Source organism: Hypomesus transpacificus, chromosome 3 (genome assembly GCF_021917145.1).
Source record: "Hypomesus transpacificus isolate Combined female chromosome 3, fHypTra1, whole genome shotgun sequence".
NCBI classification, from domain to species: Eukaryota; Metazoa; Chordata; class Actinopteri; order Osmeriformes; family Osmeridae; genus Hypomesus; species Hypomesus transpacificus.
In genome coordinates this window covers 6,773,469-6,790,414 of record NC_061062.1, presented here as the reverse complement: position 1 = coordinate 6,790,414, position 16,946 = coordinate 6,773,469, and the positions used below count along the sequence as shown (strand labels likewise).

Sequence of the window (16,946 nt, the reverse complement as noted above, 5' to 3'; positions counted from 1 at the left end):
GAAATATAGCCCTCTAGTGGACACAAGAATGCCGAGGAAATAAATCTTATGCATTCAAACTCGTTTGGAGTATTTTCCCCATGTAGGCTATAAGACCATGACCTCATCAGAATGGCACCGTGTGTGTGTGTGTTCACCATCAGTAGCTTTTTACTATGTGGCTCATGCTTCAAACAAAAGGATGGTACAATTACGTTCAAGTATTCTGAGGAAATAAAAAATACAAATGTATAGTCAAACATACAGTGAGCAAGAAACACAAAATATTCTTTATTAAATATACAAAATATGTGAAACAATTGCATTACGAATTGTAAACTTTCCAACCTTTGAGCACAATCCTTCAGCTACACAATCGGGACAGAATACAGTCAGTTACTGAAGTCAAGCTACACATGGAGGACATGGCGTCGAGTCACATCTAGCACGTCTTTCTAAATCGACTAAGCACGCCATGATGCAACTGGACAGCAGCGTTGAAATGAGGAGCTTCAATCTGTTTGCTGTAAGTTTTAAAATCTGTATTTCGCCCTCTAAGTCCTCAGTCTTATAGCAGTGGACAGTGCTGTCAAACCAGGCTGTCAACCAAGCTGTTAAACCAGGCTGTCAACCAGGCTGGGAAATCCGGCTGTGCTGACACAAACAGAGCTGTAGTAGTGCGGTGCAAGGACACATCTAGAAGCTGTGACAGTGACTCTATCTGAATACTGAACAGTGACTCTGGATGTCTGCTCCACACTCTTCAAGGCTTGGCTTGGGGTTTTGTAACAGGAATTTTCAGCAAATTTTCTATTGGTATGTTTACCACTAAACTTGGTGCAATTATCGAAATAATATCATGAGAAAGCATCTCACAAATACGCAGTCCCCAGACACAGGAGTAAGATGCGTAATTCAATGAAGTGCTGTAATGAAACAAAACTATTCACATTGACCAAAAAATAAGGCAGCGTTTGGCATTTCAGTACGACATATACTCTGTAGATACACGGAATATATCCCTTTTGTAACACACCTGAAAGCACTAAGCAGTATGCGTGCCTGAGCTGAAGCATTAGGGAGATGTCGGGGGGGGGGGGGCAGTTATGGGGGGGTGGAGAGTCAGGGGGGGGCAGTTAGGGAGTGGGGGGTGACAGGTAGAGGAGGGGGGGCAGGTGTGACAGACACGGTGTCTAGTACCAGCGTGTTTGTGAGCATGTTCTTCAGGAACAGCACAAGGCAGAAGCGGGGGCTGGGAGAGGCTGAACCCCGACCCAACATGGTGATGTGACACGGGGGGACGTCGTCGTGGCTAAACCGACCCTGCGTGAGCTCCCTAGCAGAGCCTGCGTGTCATCAAGGCATGCCCGTCAGAAGACGTCAAAGAAAACAAGCCCAAAAATACATATCAACGCGCACCTTTCGTGCATCAACAGTCGAACTATTTGCTTGCTGGCTAAGAACACTTTCTGGATCTTGCTGCCCCCAAGGATCGTTTCCTTCACCGCTGCAAGTGACGTGAGGGGAACATTCATTTGGTTTGTAGCTTCTCAACGGTTGCTGCTCACGAGGGAACGTTTTTTTGTCTTTACGGTTGTGACAAAGTGATTTGTTTCTACAATCATAAGTATTGCAAAGAGGATTCTGGGTTTTTGTTTAAGCCGCTTGAGCCAACTCTTTCAGCTGAAGACCAACTGCTTTGACCTGAAGCAACCTGAGGACCCCCTCCCCCACCCACCCACTCAGCACGGACGTGTTCCAGCACAGGAAAGCATGCCAACACAAAGACACATTTCTCATTGCTGGAATCTCTAGATCAAAAAGGACAGCACAGCAGTGAAAATACTAGACAGCCGTGTGTGTGTGATTGTTGGGCATCGGGCGGGCTGGGAGTGTCGGAGTCGGCCGGTGCAGGGCCGCGGTGCCGTCTTTGCCCCTGGTCACTTGAGCTTGGTGCGTACTTGCAGCAGGGTGGGTGTCTGCTCCATGATGCGGACCAGCAGCGTGTCGATGTAGTCCTCCAGGTCTCTCACCTGGGGCTTCAGCCGGCGCAGTTCCGCCTCCCTCCGCCCCAGCAGGGTGCCCTGGTGCTCAAACTCCGCCCTCTGCCTCTCTAGATCCGCCTCCCGCCGCAGCAGCAGCGACACCAGCTCGCTGTGGGTCAGGTGGTAGTAGGACCCCGCCCCTTCTGTCAGTGACTGAAGGAGGAGACAGACAGAGAGAGAGGGAAGGAAGGAACGAGAGAGAGGGAGAAGAAACAAGGGAGGGAGAGGAAGAATAAACGAGAGAGAAAGAGAGATATGTATAGTTATATAAATGTAGGGTAACAACGTTCAACAGAGAAACGGGTTGAACAGTGTTCTGGGGAGTGTGTGGGGTGAGAACCGTTAGCCTCTGGGGGGGAGAGCTGCTAGCCTGTGTGGGGTGAGAACAGTTAGCCTGTGTGGGGTGAGAACAGTTAGCCTGTGTGGGGTGAGAACAGTTAGCCTGTGTGGGGGGAGAGCTGCTAGCATGTGTGTGCTCCCCTACCTTCCTCCTCTCTGGCTCCGGCCCGGCCAGCTGTCCGCTCCTCCCCGGGTGGATGGTGGATCGAAGCTTCTCCAGGCCACTGGCCAACACCGAGCGGCCCTTCTCCTCCGCCGGCACGCTCAGGGGCTTCACCGCGTGGGGGCTGAGGGGCACAGAGCAGAGACACGGGTGAGACAGCAGCAACCACACACCTCAGGGGAGCCACCTCTCTGGGATGCTGCCATGTCATTCAGCACACCGTCTTAGAAACATGCGGTTAGACACACAACGTCATGCGAACCACCCCCAAAAGCTTGTGTATGTAGATCCAACACCTTGAAGCAAGAAGGAAACATGAAAGAGAAGGTCGTTAATATTTCTGTTGTTTTATAATTGACACCCGGTTAACACCCTGTGAGAGCCCCCCCCCATCACCTTGGTGACAGGCCTGTGACTGTGGGATCACTACCGTGGCCCGTTAGGAGTAGAAAGGAGAGAGATAGAGTGAGGATAGAACACATTTCTCCAGCTGGGGAAAAAATGTCTCCCCCTACTGCCAGCTACGCTAAGGTTGGAGAGCGAGACCTGTCAGGGTTAGTGAGGGGGACTCAGGTTGTGAGGGACTGACAGTGACAGTATATGAGAGGTATTGGCAGAGAGAGTAACATTGATGAGTTGAAGTTCAGATAGAAATGCTTGTTACCGTGACCCGTGAACACCTGCGTCCCCCTGCCCTTCAATCTGAGCATGTGCGACCTCACCTGTTCTCCTGATTGGCTGCCTGCTGTGTGTCCGGGGGCAGCATGGCAGCATGTGGTGCACCAATCGCAGCGGGGACACAGGCAGTGGGCAGGGCCGGGCTGGCTGATGACCTCAGCGTGGCACGGACAGAGAGGGAGGGAGGAGCGGAGGAGGAGCTACTGGCGGTTAGAGGACAGGGGTTGGGAGAGGCAGGAAGGTAGGGGTCAGGGTGGAGAGAGGAAGTGTCCAGGTTCACGCCGGGGTCGCTACCGAACGAGGATGACAGATCCTGGAGACCAGCCGTGACCGTGCCCTCGGAGAGGGAGCGATGGAGCGCCCCGGGCTGAAGAACAGGAGAGTGTTCTGAACGCTGGTCACCTGACCCGACATCCTGGGTCCCTCTGACTGCTTCCTTCTCAGCCCCGGGCGGTGAGCGGCTGCCGTTGCCTGGTGCTCCGGAGGGCGTTTCTAGATGAGGCTCCGAGAGGTAGTCCCCGAGCAGGAAACGTGGTTGGAGAGCAGCGTCTTTCCCCTCATCCGCACTCATCCCGACAACACTGGACGCTTCCGACTGGATGTGAACGTTACCAGACACCCTACAACCCTCAGACTGCTCCTCCTCTTCCTCCAGCTCCCAGGGAACTGTGTTCTTGCAGCCAGTAACAGGCCAAGACAAAGACCCCACCTCGCCGTCAACTTCCTCCCCACTCTGGGAGGGTAGTGTTGGGGGAAACGTCTCCATCCTGTGTCCCTCACCTGAGAGACTGGAGGCCCTGGAGGACTGCTGGGAGTGGCAGGACTGGTACTGCTGCGAGTCGGCACTCTCGTACAGAATGTTGGGAGTGCCAGGGCTCAGGTCAAGCACTCTGGGGTTTAACAGCACGCCATCGAAGCCTTGGCTAGGGCTGGTTCTTATCTGGCTGGTGTTGAGGGAGTTGCTGAACAGCCTGGCTGGTTTGGGAGGACCCTGGATAACGCTGGGCATCCCTGAGGCCATGCTGAGAGGAGAGGACTTCAGAGAGCCGCCGTCGCCGGGGGAGGAGGTCATGATGTAAAACGAGGGTGTGGTCAAAGAGTGGTCATCATCTGAAACGGAAGTGCTTGCCTCAACATCTTCCGTTGCGACGGAGATGGAAAGCTTAGCCTCCTCTGCAGAACTAGCAACTGAATCTTTCATTTCTAGGTTAGGGTTCTTCTCTCTCTTCTCTCCAGGCCTCTGTGGAGATGGAACCCCCAGCCTTGGCTCGAAGGAGACTGGGGCTGTAGAGCCTGTCTCAGAAGATGTGGGATCTACAGGACCAGGGCTGGAGGTGACCTCCTCCTCCACCAGCCTGTCTACTCCTACAGGACCAGGGCTGGAGGTGACCTCCTCCTCCACTACCCTGTCACCTCCTACAGGACCAGGGCTGGAGGTGACCTCCTCCTCCACCAGCCTGTCTACTCCTACAGGACCAGGGCTGGAGGTGACCTCCTCCTCCACTACCCTGTCACCTCCTACAGGACCAGGGCTGGAGGTGACCTCCTCCTCCACTACCCTGTCACCTCCTACAGGACCAGGGCTGGAGGTGACCTTTACGTGCTCCAGCTCCAGGCCTGCACGTGGGTTTGGGGAGCTGAATGACGAGTGTGTGTTGGGATGTTCATGTGCGTTAGTGGTCATCTCAACAGTGTTGGCAGTGAGGATAGTGTGCTTGGTCTCACACCCTGACATTAGCTCAGGTGAGGAAGCAGCAGGATTAGTGGTCTTTGACCTATCAAGGTGTGCTTCAACGCCATTCTGGGCTGGGCTAACGTGGGCTGACATGTCATGTTGTAGTGTGTGCAGGAGCTTCATGTGATTGGTGTTTCCCTCAGTTGAGGAGGAGGATGTGGATGCCATCAGAGTGGCACCGGCAGTAGGGGAGGGGTGGACAGCAGAGTTTGCATTCAGATGCGGGTGATGCGTGTGACTGTCTGTAGTCCAGGGTCCAGCCGCTGCGTCCAGCAGAGGGTGAGCTGTGTCCCGTGGGCCGCGGTGCCTGTCAACTTCCTCCGGAGACTTCAACCTGTTTGCAGCAAACGCTTCGAAGGAGTCGTCCCACACAACTTCCTGTCCCACCGCAGCCCTGCCAGACGGGGAGAAGGGATTGGACGATCTCTGGCCGGTCAGGTTGTTGTCCTCGGACGGGATCGGCGGGAGCGGTCGTTTCCTGACTGTGACGCTAGCTTCCTTCCCATAGTGCCCCTCTGTGAGGGGACGTTCTCTGAGCAGGGTGGGGTTAGGATTACCGGGGCTGGAGGAGGGGGGCAGTGGGGGAGGGCGAGGGGCAGAGCTGGAGGGGTAAGGCAGAGGGGGCAGAGCTGGTGTTATAGCCTTGTCAGCCAGCATGTCCTCGTAGAAAGGGTTACACTGCAGGAGGGGGAGGAAGGGGTTGGAGGGGGACATGGGGGTGGGGGGGCTCTGTGAGGGGCAGAAGGGATTAGTGTGACGTAGGGTCCCCAGAGAGACAGAGGAAGGAGGGGGAGAGGAGCCAGGAGGGGGTGGGGTGGTGGGGGACTCTGAGCTGGGCTCTAGTTTAGTGGACACCATCAGGCTGTGAAAGGAAGGAACACAGTCTTCTTAATGAATGCTGTTTGTTCACACTACTCACCTAAGGTACGCTCCCCAAAATACCACAGAGAAACAACCCACAGCGACTCCATCATTAGTGTAATCTTTGTTTATAAATCCTCCATATCTGCCCCATGCCTGCTCCCTCCTTCAGGCTGCCCACTTATTCGTATTCACACAGATTGCTAGATCTAACTATTTATTGAATACCCCCCCAAAAAACATATTTCTGTGGTTATTTAAGGTTTGGGAAACGCCTCAGAAGAGAAAGGGAATTCAAATGACCACCCCAAACTTAGCTCAAACCGATGCACATAGAAGGCGTTTTGTGAGTGCTGTTTGAAGTACAGTATGCTAACATGGCACTGTGGGCCTTCAGTAGGCAGACATGGGTCCAGTACAGGGCTGGGGCGTGAAGCATTTCCCATTGGTGCCGGGCCTACACTGGAGTAGCAGAGCGGCCGGTAAATCACCCTGGTGAGGGCAGAGCAGTCACCGAGGTGTGACTTCAACTGATTCTTCAACTGAAGGTGGGACTGATTAGACATCCTGTTTTCGCAATGCTCTAGTTAACACACACAGACGCACACACACGTACACAAACATGCCCGTGCCCGCACGCACGCACACACACACACACACTTAAATGCACGATTAACCACATTGCATTTTATAGGTCAGGAAATGGAGCCATGCAGTTGTTATACGGAACATAACATCCTCGTGACATACTCCTCCTCAGCCAGTCATACCCTGCTGAAACACAGCTCATGTGTGGTTTCAATTTCACACATTTCCTGTCCAGAGGAGCCAGACCCCACCCTCTCTGCACTGCAGTTGTGTGATGTAACCAGAGCCTTCTGCTGGGGCTGAGAACATAGCTGGAACCTGGGGGAGAGAACCCCGGTAGAACCTGGGGAAGGGAACCCCGCTAGAACCTGGGGAAGAGAACCCTGCTAGAAACCTGGGGAAGAGAACCCCGCTAGAACCTGGGGAAGAGAACCCCGGTAGAACCTGGGGAAGAGAACCCAGCTACATCTTGGGTCTGAGGCAGAGAACCGAGCTAGAACCTGAATCTGAGGGAGAGGCAAGCTTCTCTGATGCCATGTGTGTACCAGCTTCATGCCCTGAGTGAACATGCCTGGACGTCACACACTCCAGACCCAGACGATGTGAGGAAACCTAAACGATGACCATGGGAGATGGCTGTAGCTAGGTGGTTAGAGCTTTCCACTGCAGATCAAGAGGTTGCAGGTTAGAATCCCCCCTCCCTGTACATTGCTTTGGATCAAAGCGTCCCCTAAACACCTTACTATTAGCATGAGTACAATGATCGCTTAGCAACAAGGTTCTTTGGCCTAACTTCCTGCTGTCCCCTATAGAGAGCTCCAGGTGAGGCCAGTTTGTGATTCAACCAAACTCAGGTGACACAGACTGTAGGTGGTGGACCAAGGCCCGCGGGCCTGCTAGCTCAGGCCAACCTAACATATTCATTTATTACCTGGCCTGCGAAGAAACAAAAGAGTTGTCAGCAGCGCTGAACGCCGTTGTGTTTATACTTGGTTCCGCTTGCCTCACCTGGGTTTGCTGTGGGAGTCCTTTGATCCGAACCAGCCTTTCTGCTTCTCCTCGGCAGGGGCCTGCTCCAACTCGCCCCGGCTCTGTTCTCCCCCCGCACACTCCTCCCTCCTGTGAGCGAACACGTTCCTCCCCTGCTTCCTGTCCTGGCTGTCGGCCTCCACGGCGGCGAGGGTGGTGGCGGCCCCCCGCTCCAGGAGCCCCTCCTCCTCCCCCCCCAGCGCCACGCCTGCCTGCTCCAGCGCCGCTGCTATGGCCGCCTTCTCTTCATCGCCTGCCTTGTCAAAGGACCAGCGGCGGCCGTCCCCCGCCCGCCCCCCGCCCGGCGCCTCGGCCCGGGCACGCAGGTTCTGCAGCGACACCGACAGTGGAAGAGACTTCTGCAGCGGCCGCAGAGACACGGAGCCTTCCTCCGAGACCGCCACCTGGGATTGGCTGTCGTGCACGTGGTTTCCGTTGAAGGGCGGTGGCGGTACGGGGAAGGAGATCTCGCCGGTCTCCTGGCTGAGGTCGCACTTGTGGGGCGACAGCTGGGGCGAAGTACCGGCCGTGTGCTCTGTCAAGGGGAGAGGAGACGTTAGCGGATAAGACGCATTTAAATAAAAAGTAGACCCGAGATACAGTTCTATATTGTGACACTACTGTAGGTGAGAAGGCTTGAATAATAACGCTCATAAATAGGTGTATATACTGTATATGAAACTCAACAAGGTTTAGCAACTCTCCATGTATCTACATGCCCCCCCACGCTCACACACACGCGTGTGTACAGTGTGTGTCATTCCTGGCGGCCTCACCGGGGCTGTTGTCGGTCAGGTTGCTGCTGTTGCTGGGCGAGTTCGACAGGTCTGACACCACCACGCTGATGCCTGCCGTGGGGCTAAGGCTGCCGCCGCGCGACGACGACTCGCTGCTCTCCGAGCCCAGCGACGTGCTGGAGCGCGTGTCCGACGACTTACGCAGCTTCCCCCTCAGGAAGAAGTTCCTCATCTTGCTGCGGCGCCCCTCGCCTCCCTCGTCGTCCTCGTACTCCTCCTCGCCGCCGCCGTCGCTGGGCAGACGGGTCCGCAGCGTCCCGCAGCCCGCGGGCAGGACGGCGGACGAGGAGTCCTCCTCGCTGCTCCTCTTCTTCCCCCTCATGCGGTCCTTCAGCTTGCCAAAGGCGGAGCGCTGCTTGTCCTTGATGGAGAGGTTGTACATGCTGGCCGTCAGGTTGTTGCGGGTGAACTGGATGGTGACCTGGACGTCTCCTCTCTCCTTCTCCTTCTTCCCTGTCTTGGAGTTGAGCTTGTACCACCTGGAGCACAAAGGAGACGTCAGGAGACGGGGTTAGCACAGCCACCTTGTCAACATGCTTTTGACACACAATATGGCCGATAAATGTTCATACTGTGTCCTGCTCAGTGGATGAACCAAATCATTTGGCTGCTGAACCTAAACTGACAGTTTGAACAACATTCCAAGTACTAGGAGATCTTGATGGAGGGATTTGTTTATGAGTCCCTGTACCAATAGACAGAGGGTAGGTGGGGTCATGGGACACTGTGAATTGCCTCTTTGTTTTTCTAAATTAGGTTAATCTGTCCTTACAACAGGGCATGGGGCTGGCGGGTGGGGGGGAGTCTTACTGAACAGCAGCCCCCCCCCCCCCCCCCAGGTCATCAAAGAGTGGTCAGACTTCCCATAATTCCTTGGGGCCGCTTGTTGTTGTCATTAGCCTTGGCAAGAGAACAATGACACTGAAACTCCCCTCCTTTAACTAACAATGAGTGGCCTGAATACTAGTGGCCATGTTCTAGCAAACAACACAACCACCTTGCTTACACGCACACGTACACACACACGTACACAGACGGCCCTCCTACGAACACCGCTGCTTTAAACTACCAAGCAGCTGGCGCTAGTCAGACTGAGTCAGCTATGCCTCGTGGGAAAGCCTTCCCTGGTCTGTTCTGTTCTGACGTGCAGATGAGGCTCAGCACCTGCCTGCTGAGCACAGCACCAGTGAGGGGAGCAACAGTACGGCACCATGACCTACCACACACACACACACCCACCCCATTTCCTGGTTTCACAGATCAGCGCTTTTAATGCTCAACCCTGTCATTTAAAAAGTTTCACAATGTTGGCTGAACCAGACATGGAGATCACTGAAGGTCAAAACATCCCCAACAGAAGACAAACAGATCAAACAGAGGTTCTGATTGGGCAGAGATAACCATGACATGAAGGCACAATCTTTGGCATGTGATGTGGGAGATCAGTCCCGGACGCCAGTCTCACAGCCACCTCCTGGCTGGGAAGTTCTGCATATTAACAATGACTAGTCAGACATAAGCCTGTCGTCAACCTGTTCCCTGAACACGAACACATACACACACACACACACGCCTGGCCTGGCCTGACGTTTAAAGATATTCCAGAGTAGGCCTCTGACAGCAGAGAAAGAGTGTTATGAAACAGTGGGCGTTGTCAGGAACTGAGGAATGACAATATAGTTCCTCGTCATCTACAACCTACTGTACCTACACAGTACGGAACACCTAATCCACTTTAAAAACAGCCATCATGGTTGTATTCTCGGTCAAGCACGGCCACCAACACAAATGCATAGACTGCATCGGAACAAAGCTTGTTCTTGTTGGGTCTGAACAAAGCTGAACTTTAAGATAGGTAGCAGGTAGCACAGATGCCTGCAAGCTGTGGGCTTCTGTTACACAGATGGTCTGTCAATGGTGTCATTCCTCCCACTGTGGACAACACCCTAGAGGTAGGGCTCACATTCCGGAACGTTCCACAGAGCCTGGAATTTAGGGCTAGTTACCCATGAACAACACCGTCATAGTCTCTTCATTACGGCTCCCATAGTCCCTCCATTCTGCCTCTGCACAACTCCCATAGTCATATAGACCCGTAGGTCTCTAACCCAGACCTGGGTAGGTCTCTAACCCAGACCTGGGTAGGTCTCTAACCCAGACCTGGGTAGGTCTCTAACCCAGACCTGGGTAGGTCATGGCTTCTCTCATACCTGAGCAGTGTTCAGATAACCCCCACCCCCCTCATCTGGGAGACACAAGGAGAATATTAAGGACACAAGTCATGTCGACCATGATTCTTTAAAAGCACTGTCCTCATCATGCACTTGCTCTCTTTGTTTCAGAGTAGAGAGCAAAAAGAATCTATTTGTGGCCGTGCAGCTGTGAGAGACCATGTGACCAATTACGAAACAAACACAAGAAAGCTTGACTTTCAGTTCCTAATTTAGATGTGTTCTGTGCCTAGTCTGCTGTGTATCTGTAAGCCACACAGAACCAGGCAGCAGCATCTGGAGGGGGGCTGGGGCAGGTGGAGGGACTGGGGCAGGTAGAGGGGACTGGGGTAGAAAGAAGGGATGGGGCAGGTAGAGGGGACTGGGGCAGGAAGAGGGGATGAGGCAGGTAAAGGGGACTGGGGTAGAAGGGACTGGGGTAGGAAGAGGGGATGGGGCAGGTAGAGGGGTCTTGGGCAAGAAGAGGGGATGGGGCAGGTAGTGGGGCAGGTAAGTTCCATCTAGCCTGGAGAGCACTGAGAGTAAACACATAGAACATTCCAGGGCCACGGAACACTTTCATATCTGCATCCACCATCACCTAAAAACAGGAAACCGCTCCTCCCATCCCTCGCAGATAGCATCTGCCCCTACTCCCTCTGATCTGCACCCAGGGAAATGAATCCCTTCCTGAGTGGCTGCTTTTTACGCTAGCCAGGTTAGCCGGGCAGGGCTACTGTCAGCGACCGTACCAGAGCAGGGGGATTCTGACTGAGACAACTGGTTTCCAGACAGACACAGGTGAGATGACATTACAGTCTCATCCTCCATGTTCCCTGCTCTGGACCCAGGACTGCAGCCTGGCAGGTGCACGTACACGCATGCACACACACACAGTGTTGCATAGAGAGGTATGGGTGTGAAGCCCTCGTGTCTAGCTGCCTCATCAGCAGTAAAACCAGACTGGAAGAGAAACACATTCCCCATCTGGATGTGATCGAGTCCCTCCCTCGCTCTCCCTCTCCCTCACTCTCCCTCGCTCGCTCTCCTTCGTTCTCCCTCTCCCTCGCTCTCTCTCTCCCTCGCTCTCCCTCTCTCCTCGGCCTCTCCCTCCCCAGCTACGTCGCTAAAATGTAACATACGAGGGCAAGAAAAAACACAGAATGTGTTCTGAAAATCACCCATAAGGCCTCCACAAGACCTGAACTGATTTATCTCCCCTGATTTGATGCAGAACCACCTTGCACAGCTGCATCCAGAGGGACAGAGTATCTGAATAGTTGAGCGTTTAAGCTTAGTCCAGATGGAGACCAGTCACTAAGATCTCCTAATGGATATTGTTATGTAACACAAACAGGACTATTCAAAACCAGTGACATTTCTGAAAACCTCTCAATCTTGTTGGATAGTCTCCAGTCAGTCCCCTGCAAAGTTGCTACGGTATATGCTACATCTTTGAGTGGGTGTGTTAGTTTGAATGTGTGTATGTGTGTGTGTGTTTGCTTGTGGGTGTGTGTGTATGTACATCTTAGCTTGTATTGGTGTATGTGTTAGCTCTTGTGAGTGTTAGCTTATCTACGTGTGTGTGCGTGTGTGTGCGTGTTTGCTTGTCATTGTGTGTGTGTGTGTGTGTGTGTGTGTGTGTGTGTTTGTGTGTGTGGGTTCGTGTGTGTGTGGTAGCTTGCCTGTGTGTTAGCTTGTGCATGTGTGTAAGCTTGGCTGTGTGTGTGTGTGTGTGGGTTTGTGTGTGTGTGGTAGCTTGCCTGTGTGTTAGCTTGTGCATGTGTGTGAGCTTGGCTGTGTGTGTTAGCTTGTTCTAAGGACAGTCTGCCGGTCCTGTCACTGGGATTGTACATTATATATGAAGCAGTAGGATGCTCATCTCATGCTACAGTACCAACGTTGCTCCACACACACACACACACACACGACATGCTAACACACATACATGCTAGCACACATGCTAACACACATGCACAATAATACACACGCTAACACAAATACGAGCGCTAACAGACACTAACAAACACACACACAATCATACTCAGGCTAAAACACACACACAGGCTAATGCCTACCAGCCTGTTCTTGTGCTAGCCCTGGAGACAGACAGACAGGCAGATAGGACGGATAAGAGAAAAACAGGCAGACAGAGATACAAACAGAGAGACTGGCAGACAGCAGAGCCAGACAGACAAATAGATATATGGGGATAAAGGTGTAGCTCAGTTGTAGATTTGACTGCAGATCAAAAGGTCATAAATTCAAAACTATCAGACAGACAGAGAAACAAATGGATCGACAGGCAGACAGAAAGACAGATGGAGAAACAGGCAGACAAGCACACAAGTCACACATCCAGCAGCAGAAGACGCAGGCAGACCCGAAAAGATGGGGGAGAGTGTGGATTTACTATCCATTTGAGAACAACAATGTACAAGCTAGCTCAATCTACCTCCCTGTAGCACTGCTGTGTTCTGTACCCCTGAGAGCCTGCACCACCCGTCAACAGCACCCTACCCCTGCACCTCCTGTCCACAGCACCCTGCCCCTGCACCTCCTGTCCACAGCACCCTGCCCCTGCACCTCCTGTCCACAGCACCCTACCCCTGCACCTCCTGTCCACAGCACCCTCCTTCTGCAGAGGGAAACACCACCCTAACTGCTGACTAGCACACAGAGCTGACTGTAAAGTCAGACCGCAGATAGACCCCATCCACAGAGGATAGCTATTCTACTACCCTACACAGCAGCCTGCCAAAGGAATAGCTGTGCCTAGCTTATTTACATGTCTGCAAGCTCAAAGATGTCTTTGTGATCCCAGTTAGCCAATAAGAGAGAACCTTTGGTATGTAACTTACAGGAAACATGCCGATACGAGACCATGAGGGATATGATAGACCAACAATAACACAGAGACGAAAAGAGACAGAAAGAGAATGCCACTGCTTCTATAGAACTATGGAACAGCTGGGACTTACATCTCCTCAGTACAACATCATCATCATCATCACCATGGTCACCTCCAACACCATCCTCATCATCACCATGGTCCCCTCCAACACCATCCTCAACATCACCATGGTCACCTAACCCCACCACCCTCAGCATCACCATAGGTCACCCCCAACACTGCCATCATCCTCACGGTAGGGCAGGAACTAGGGTTGTCTATAAAACTCCGTCAAGATCACGTCGATGACCTAGGTAGAGCTGTCTTGAGTTACACATCGATCAGACTAGTGACCTTCTCTGTGGTAGGGGTGGGCTGAGGGGGTTCTGTCTGCCGGGTCAGTTGTCATCACACCCGTCCTTTCTCTGGGATGATCCACAGGGAGGGAGGGTGATCAGAACCGCTTGTTTGGGTACTTCCACTTCCTGGATGGCCAGGACATGGGTTATCAAACTGTTTAATTCACATTCAAACCAAGGGGATTCCAAGCCAAAAAGATTAGACTTGAAGTATTCTAACAAAGTACAAACATACTCACTTACTGATCATTTTGATATGTGTATGGGAATATACAAAATTCATACATTTTCAGTACATGTCCAATTGTGTAGAAAAAGATACATGAACTGAAAATGTATGAAGCTCTCATTTAAGACATGTAAATTAAATGTAGGTGTCCTGGCCAGGCTAATCAATATTGGAGCTACAGATGTAGCCTCATCAATGAGAGACAAGCTCAGAAGTAGCATTTCTCATCGACTGCTCTTCCTGTGTGAGATTCATAAAAACGTGGGCTTCGTAAAAAACATGTTATGCTAAAAATAACACATGGCTTTAAAACCATGGAACTGTTAGATAATCCTGGGATTGTGCCAGTCCCTAATCCCCTGCCCTGCACTGGGAAAAACAATACAGACATCGGAGAAATAACGTAAAAAGCTCATTTGTGACAGCGCAGTACCGTGCATACATGGTACCTGACTCAGCTCCACGTTCCAAGCGGAAAGTGTTATTTTTTCTCTCTCTCTTTCTCTCAACAGTTAACTGTCCCTCTCCGCCCCAGACTCACTAACTCGTTTCTGTCTCCACGCAGAGGGCGTGACTGCAGAGGCCCTGTGTGATTGCAGCATTACAGTGACAGCTGTGTGTGGACCACCAGTCAGTTGTGTAACGTTATGTAAACTCAAACGGTTACTGGTGTAAATAAGCGTTTTTTGTATCTGTTGTATGACACTGCCGAATCTTTCATTAGGACAACAAAATGCCCCCTTAAAGAGCCCCGTGCCGGTAAGAGGTAGCTGTCGTGTGCAGTGTTGAAGTACATTAAACGTGGGCTATTAATTACTGAACCAGGGAATATAACCTACTCGTTTCTCATGCATATATTGTCCTGAAAGGCCTTATCCAGTGGGATCACAGCTTGTCCGAGAAACACATCCAGACCGATAAGCGCCCGGTGCATCACCGTGAGGATCACATCGCTGCTCCCCGGGGGGTATGCGCTCCGTTCCCCATCCTCCAACACCCCCGGTAACAACTCGAAAGAACATTCCTCTTTCCATTCGGGAGAGGTGGTCTTTTCCACCACACAAGTCGAGTACTTCTCCTTCCCCACCTGAATAATGGTGTAGACGTCGCTGGTCCCGTGTTTGCCCTTGGCTCGCAACCCCCTGCCCCGCAGAACTGTCACCTGGACGTGTGTAGGCACCCATCTCTGATCGTCGTCTACATTTAGGGAGGACATGTCCAAACACGAACTACAGTGAGGAAGACGGGATCGAAACGAAACGTGCCGATGGTACCCGCCACCGTTTCCTCCTTGTCACGGTGAAAGCTGTGCAGACACGCTAACCCCGGGGATGACAGTAGCGCATTATTGTTCTCCTCTGCCCAAAGTTGTTGGTATTGTTCGGTGTACAGTATTCTCGCCGGTGTCCCTGTGTTTCGCAGCCTGCCGCGACTCTAGCTTGTTGTTCTCGAAGGCGCTCTTCTCTCGGGCAGGGCGGACGGGCGCCCCTCTGCAGAATTGAAGAACCCAAAGCATTTGCAGACGTCACGCCTTTATCCTCCCTGCAGGACGAGGAAGTGAGCAACTACCATGCTTGTGGTGGTGAAGTTAAACAGAACGTGCAGTTTGGGTGCAAGACAGAATTATTTTGAGCGCAGCGATGTTTGCTCTCTTCTACAAATGTGCAGAGCTAACTATGTACACTTATATTAACACACAGGGCACCAAACAATAATTAACCAGCTGGTTTTATAATGCTCACAGGAAAAGGCTGGTGATACCTATACAACTGAATAGGCCTAGGCTAGATAATGGGTTTACACAAACCTATTGTGACAGTTATAGTGTTCACTGCTATCACTGGGTATTACATCTAACACAATAGAAGCATTATGAACACACAGACTGATGTTGTTTCTTAAATATATTTTTGGGGGGTAATTACCGCTTTATTTCTTCTGACAGTGACAATAAAGGCAGAGAGAGAGATCGAGGACGACATGTCCAGGAAATGTCCAGGGCCAGAATCGAACCCGGGACCATGCAGTAAGGCCAGAGCCCACGTGGTATAGAGCTCTAACAGATAAGCCCTCAGATATCCTCAGATGAATGTGTGACAAAAACAAAAACAGCTGAAGATGGCCTGGTTTAACCATGCGTGTCCATAGCCTCTTCTGGACTGACTTCACAAACACTCCCTGTTCGTACAAATGACATCACAAAGAGCAGCATAATAAATGTGTCCCAGCAGGAAAACAGTCTGCTCCACCCTGGGTGGGGAGGGGGGGCCCTAATTACTAATGCTGATGGTGTTGAATATTGTATGCTTACTAGTCTATAATGTACTTGCGGAGGCATATTTACTGCAGAATTCATCACCTTGAGTACAGTTCTGCACTGGTCATCACATCAATACAGAATATTACAGAGCTCAGGAGAAGCACAGCAATGGAATGTGGACCCACTCCACAGACAGCTCTCTTACATGTAGACATGGAAGATACTTCGAACTGAAAGAGGATTGTGGGAATTGTAGTCCACACACAAAGCAGCCAAACACCACACAATGTTATCTGAAGATTTTGATGTGATTCTCAGAAGGACAGTGTGAAAGGAAAGAAGGGAAGAAAGAGACGGGGAAAGGAGGGGAGGGAAAGGGGAATAGAGAGAGAAGGGGAGACGCATAAATGGCTGAGAGAGAAGGCTATTTACATGGTCTCATCATGTGACTTCAACACTCAGGACTCTCTCAGGGTTACTTATTTACATTTAGTCATTTAGCAGACGCACTTATCCAGAGCAACTTACAGTAGGTACAGTGACATTCTCCCCGAGGCAAATAGGGTGAGGTGCCTTGCCCAAGGACACAATGTCATTTGGCACAGCTGAGAATTGAACCGGCAACCTTCTGATTAATAGCCTGTTTCCCTAACCGCTCAGCCATCTGACCCTATTTACCTTTCAGGGTTTGTTACTCTCATGGGTTAGTAACTCTCATGGTTAAAGTTAGTTACTCTTACGGATCTGTCCACTAAAGCATTATTTAATGCTCAGCTTTGCC

The 16,946-nt window shown here is 51.8% G+C and overlaps 1 protein-coding gene across 3 annotated transcripts; it reads right to left on the bottom strand.

Moving 5' to 3' along the window:
* Positions 1 to 246: 246 nt before the first annotated feature.
* Positions 247 to 15,441, bottom strand: rab11fip5a (RAB11 family interacting protein 5a (class I)). Of its 3 annotated transcripts, XM_047052077.1 has the most exons (7): positions 14,745 to 15,441; positions 8,194 to 8,693; positions 7,397 to 7,952; positions 4,799 to 5,801; positions 3,249 to 4,747; positions 2,509 to 2,650; positions 247 to 2,177 (listed from the first exon to the last, which is right to left on the bottom strand). In XM_047052077.1, the coding sequence occupies exons 1-7, from the start codon at positions 15,119 to 15,121 to the stop codon at positions 1,920 to 1,922; spliced, it is 4,335 nt and encodes a 1,444-aa protein (XP_046908033.1). In that variant the 5' UTR covers positions 15,122 to 15,441; the 3' UTR covers positions 247 to 1,919. The 3 variants fall into 3 exon arrangements, with proteins under 3 accessions (XP_046908033.1, XP_046908025.1, XP_046908041.1); XM_047052069.1 differs by having other exon boundaries at positions 3,249 to 5,801; XM_047052085.1 differs by having other exon boundaries at positions 3,249 to 5,801; positions 14,993 to 15,077.
* Positions 15,442 to 16,946: the final 1,505 nt, after the last annotated feature.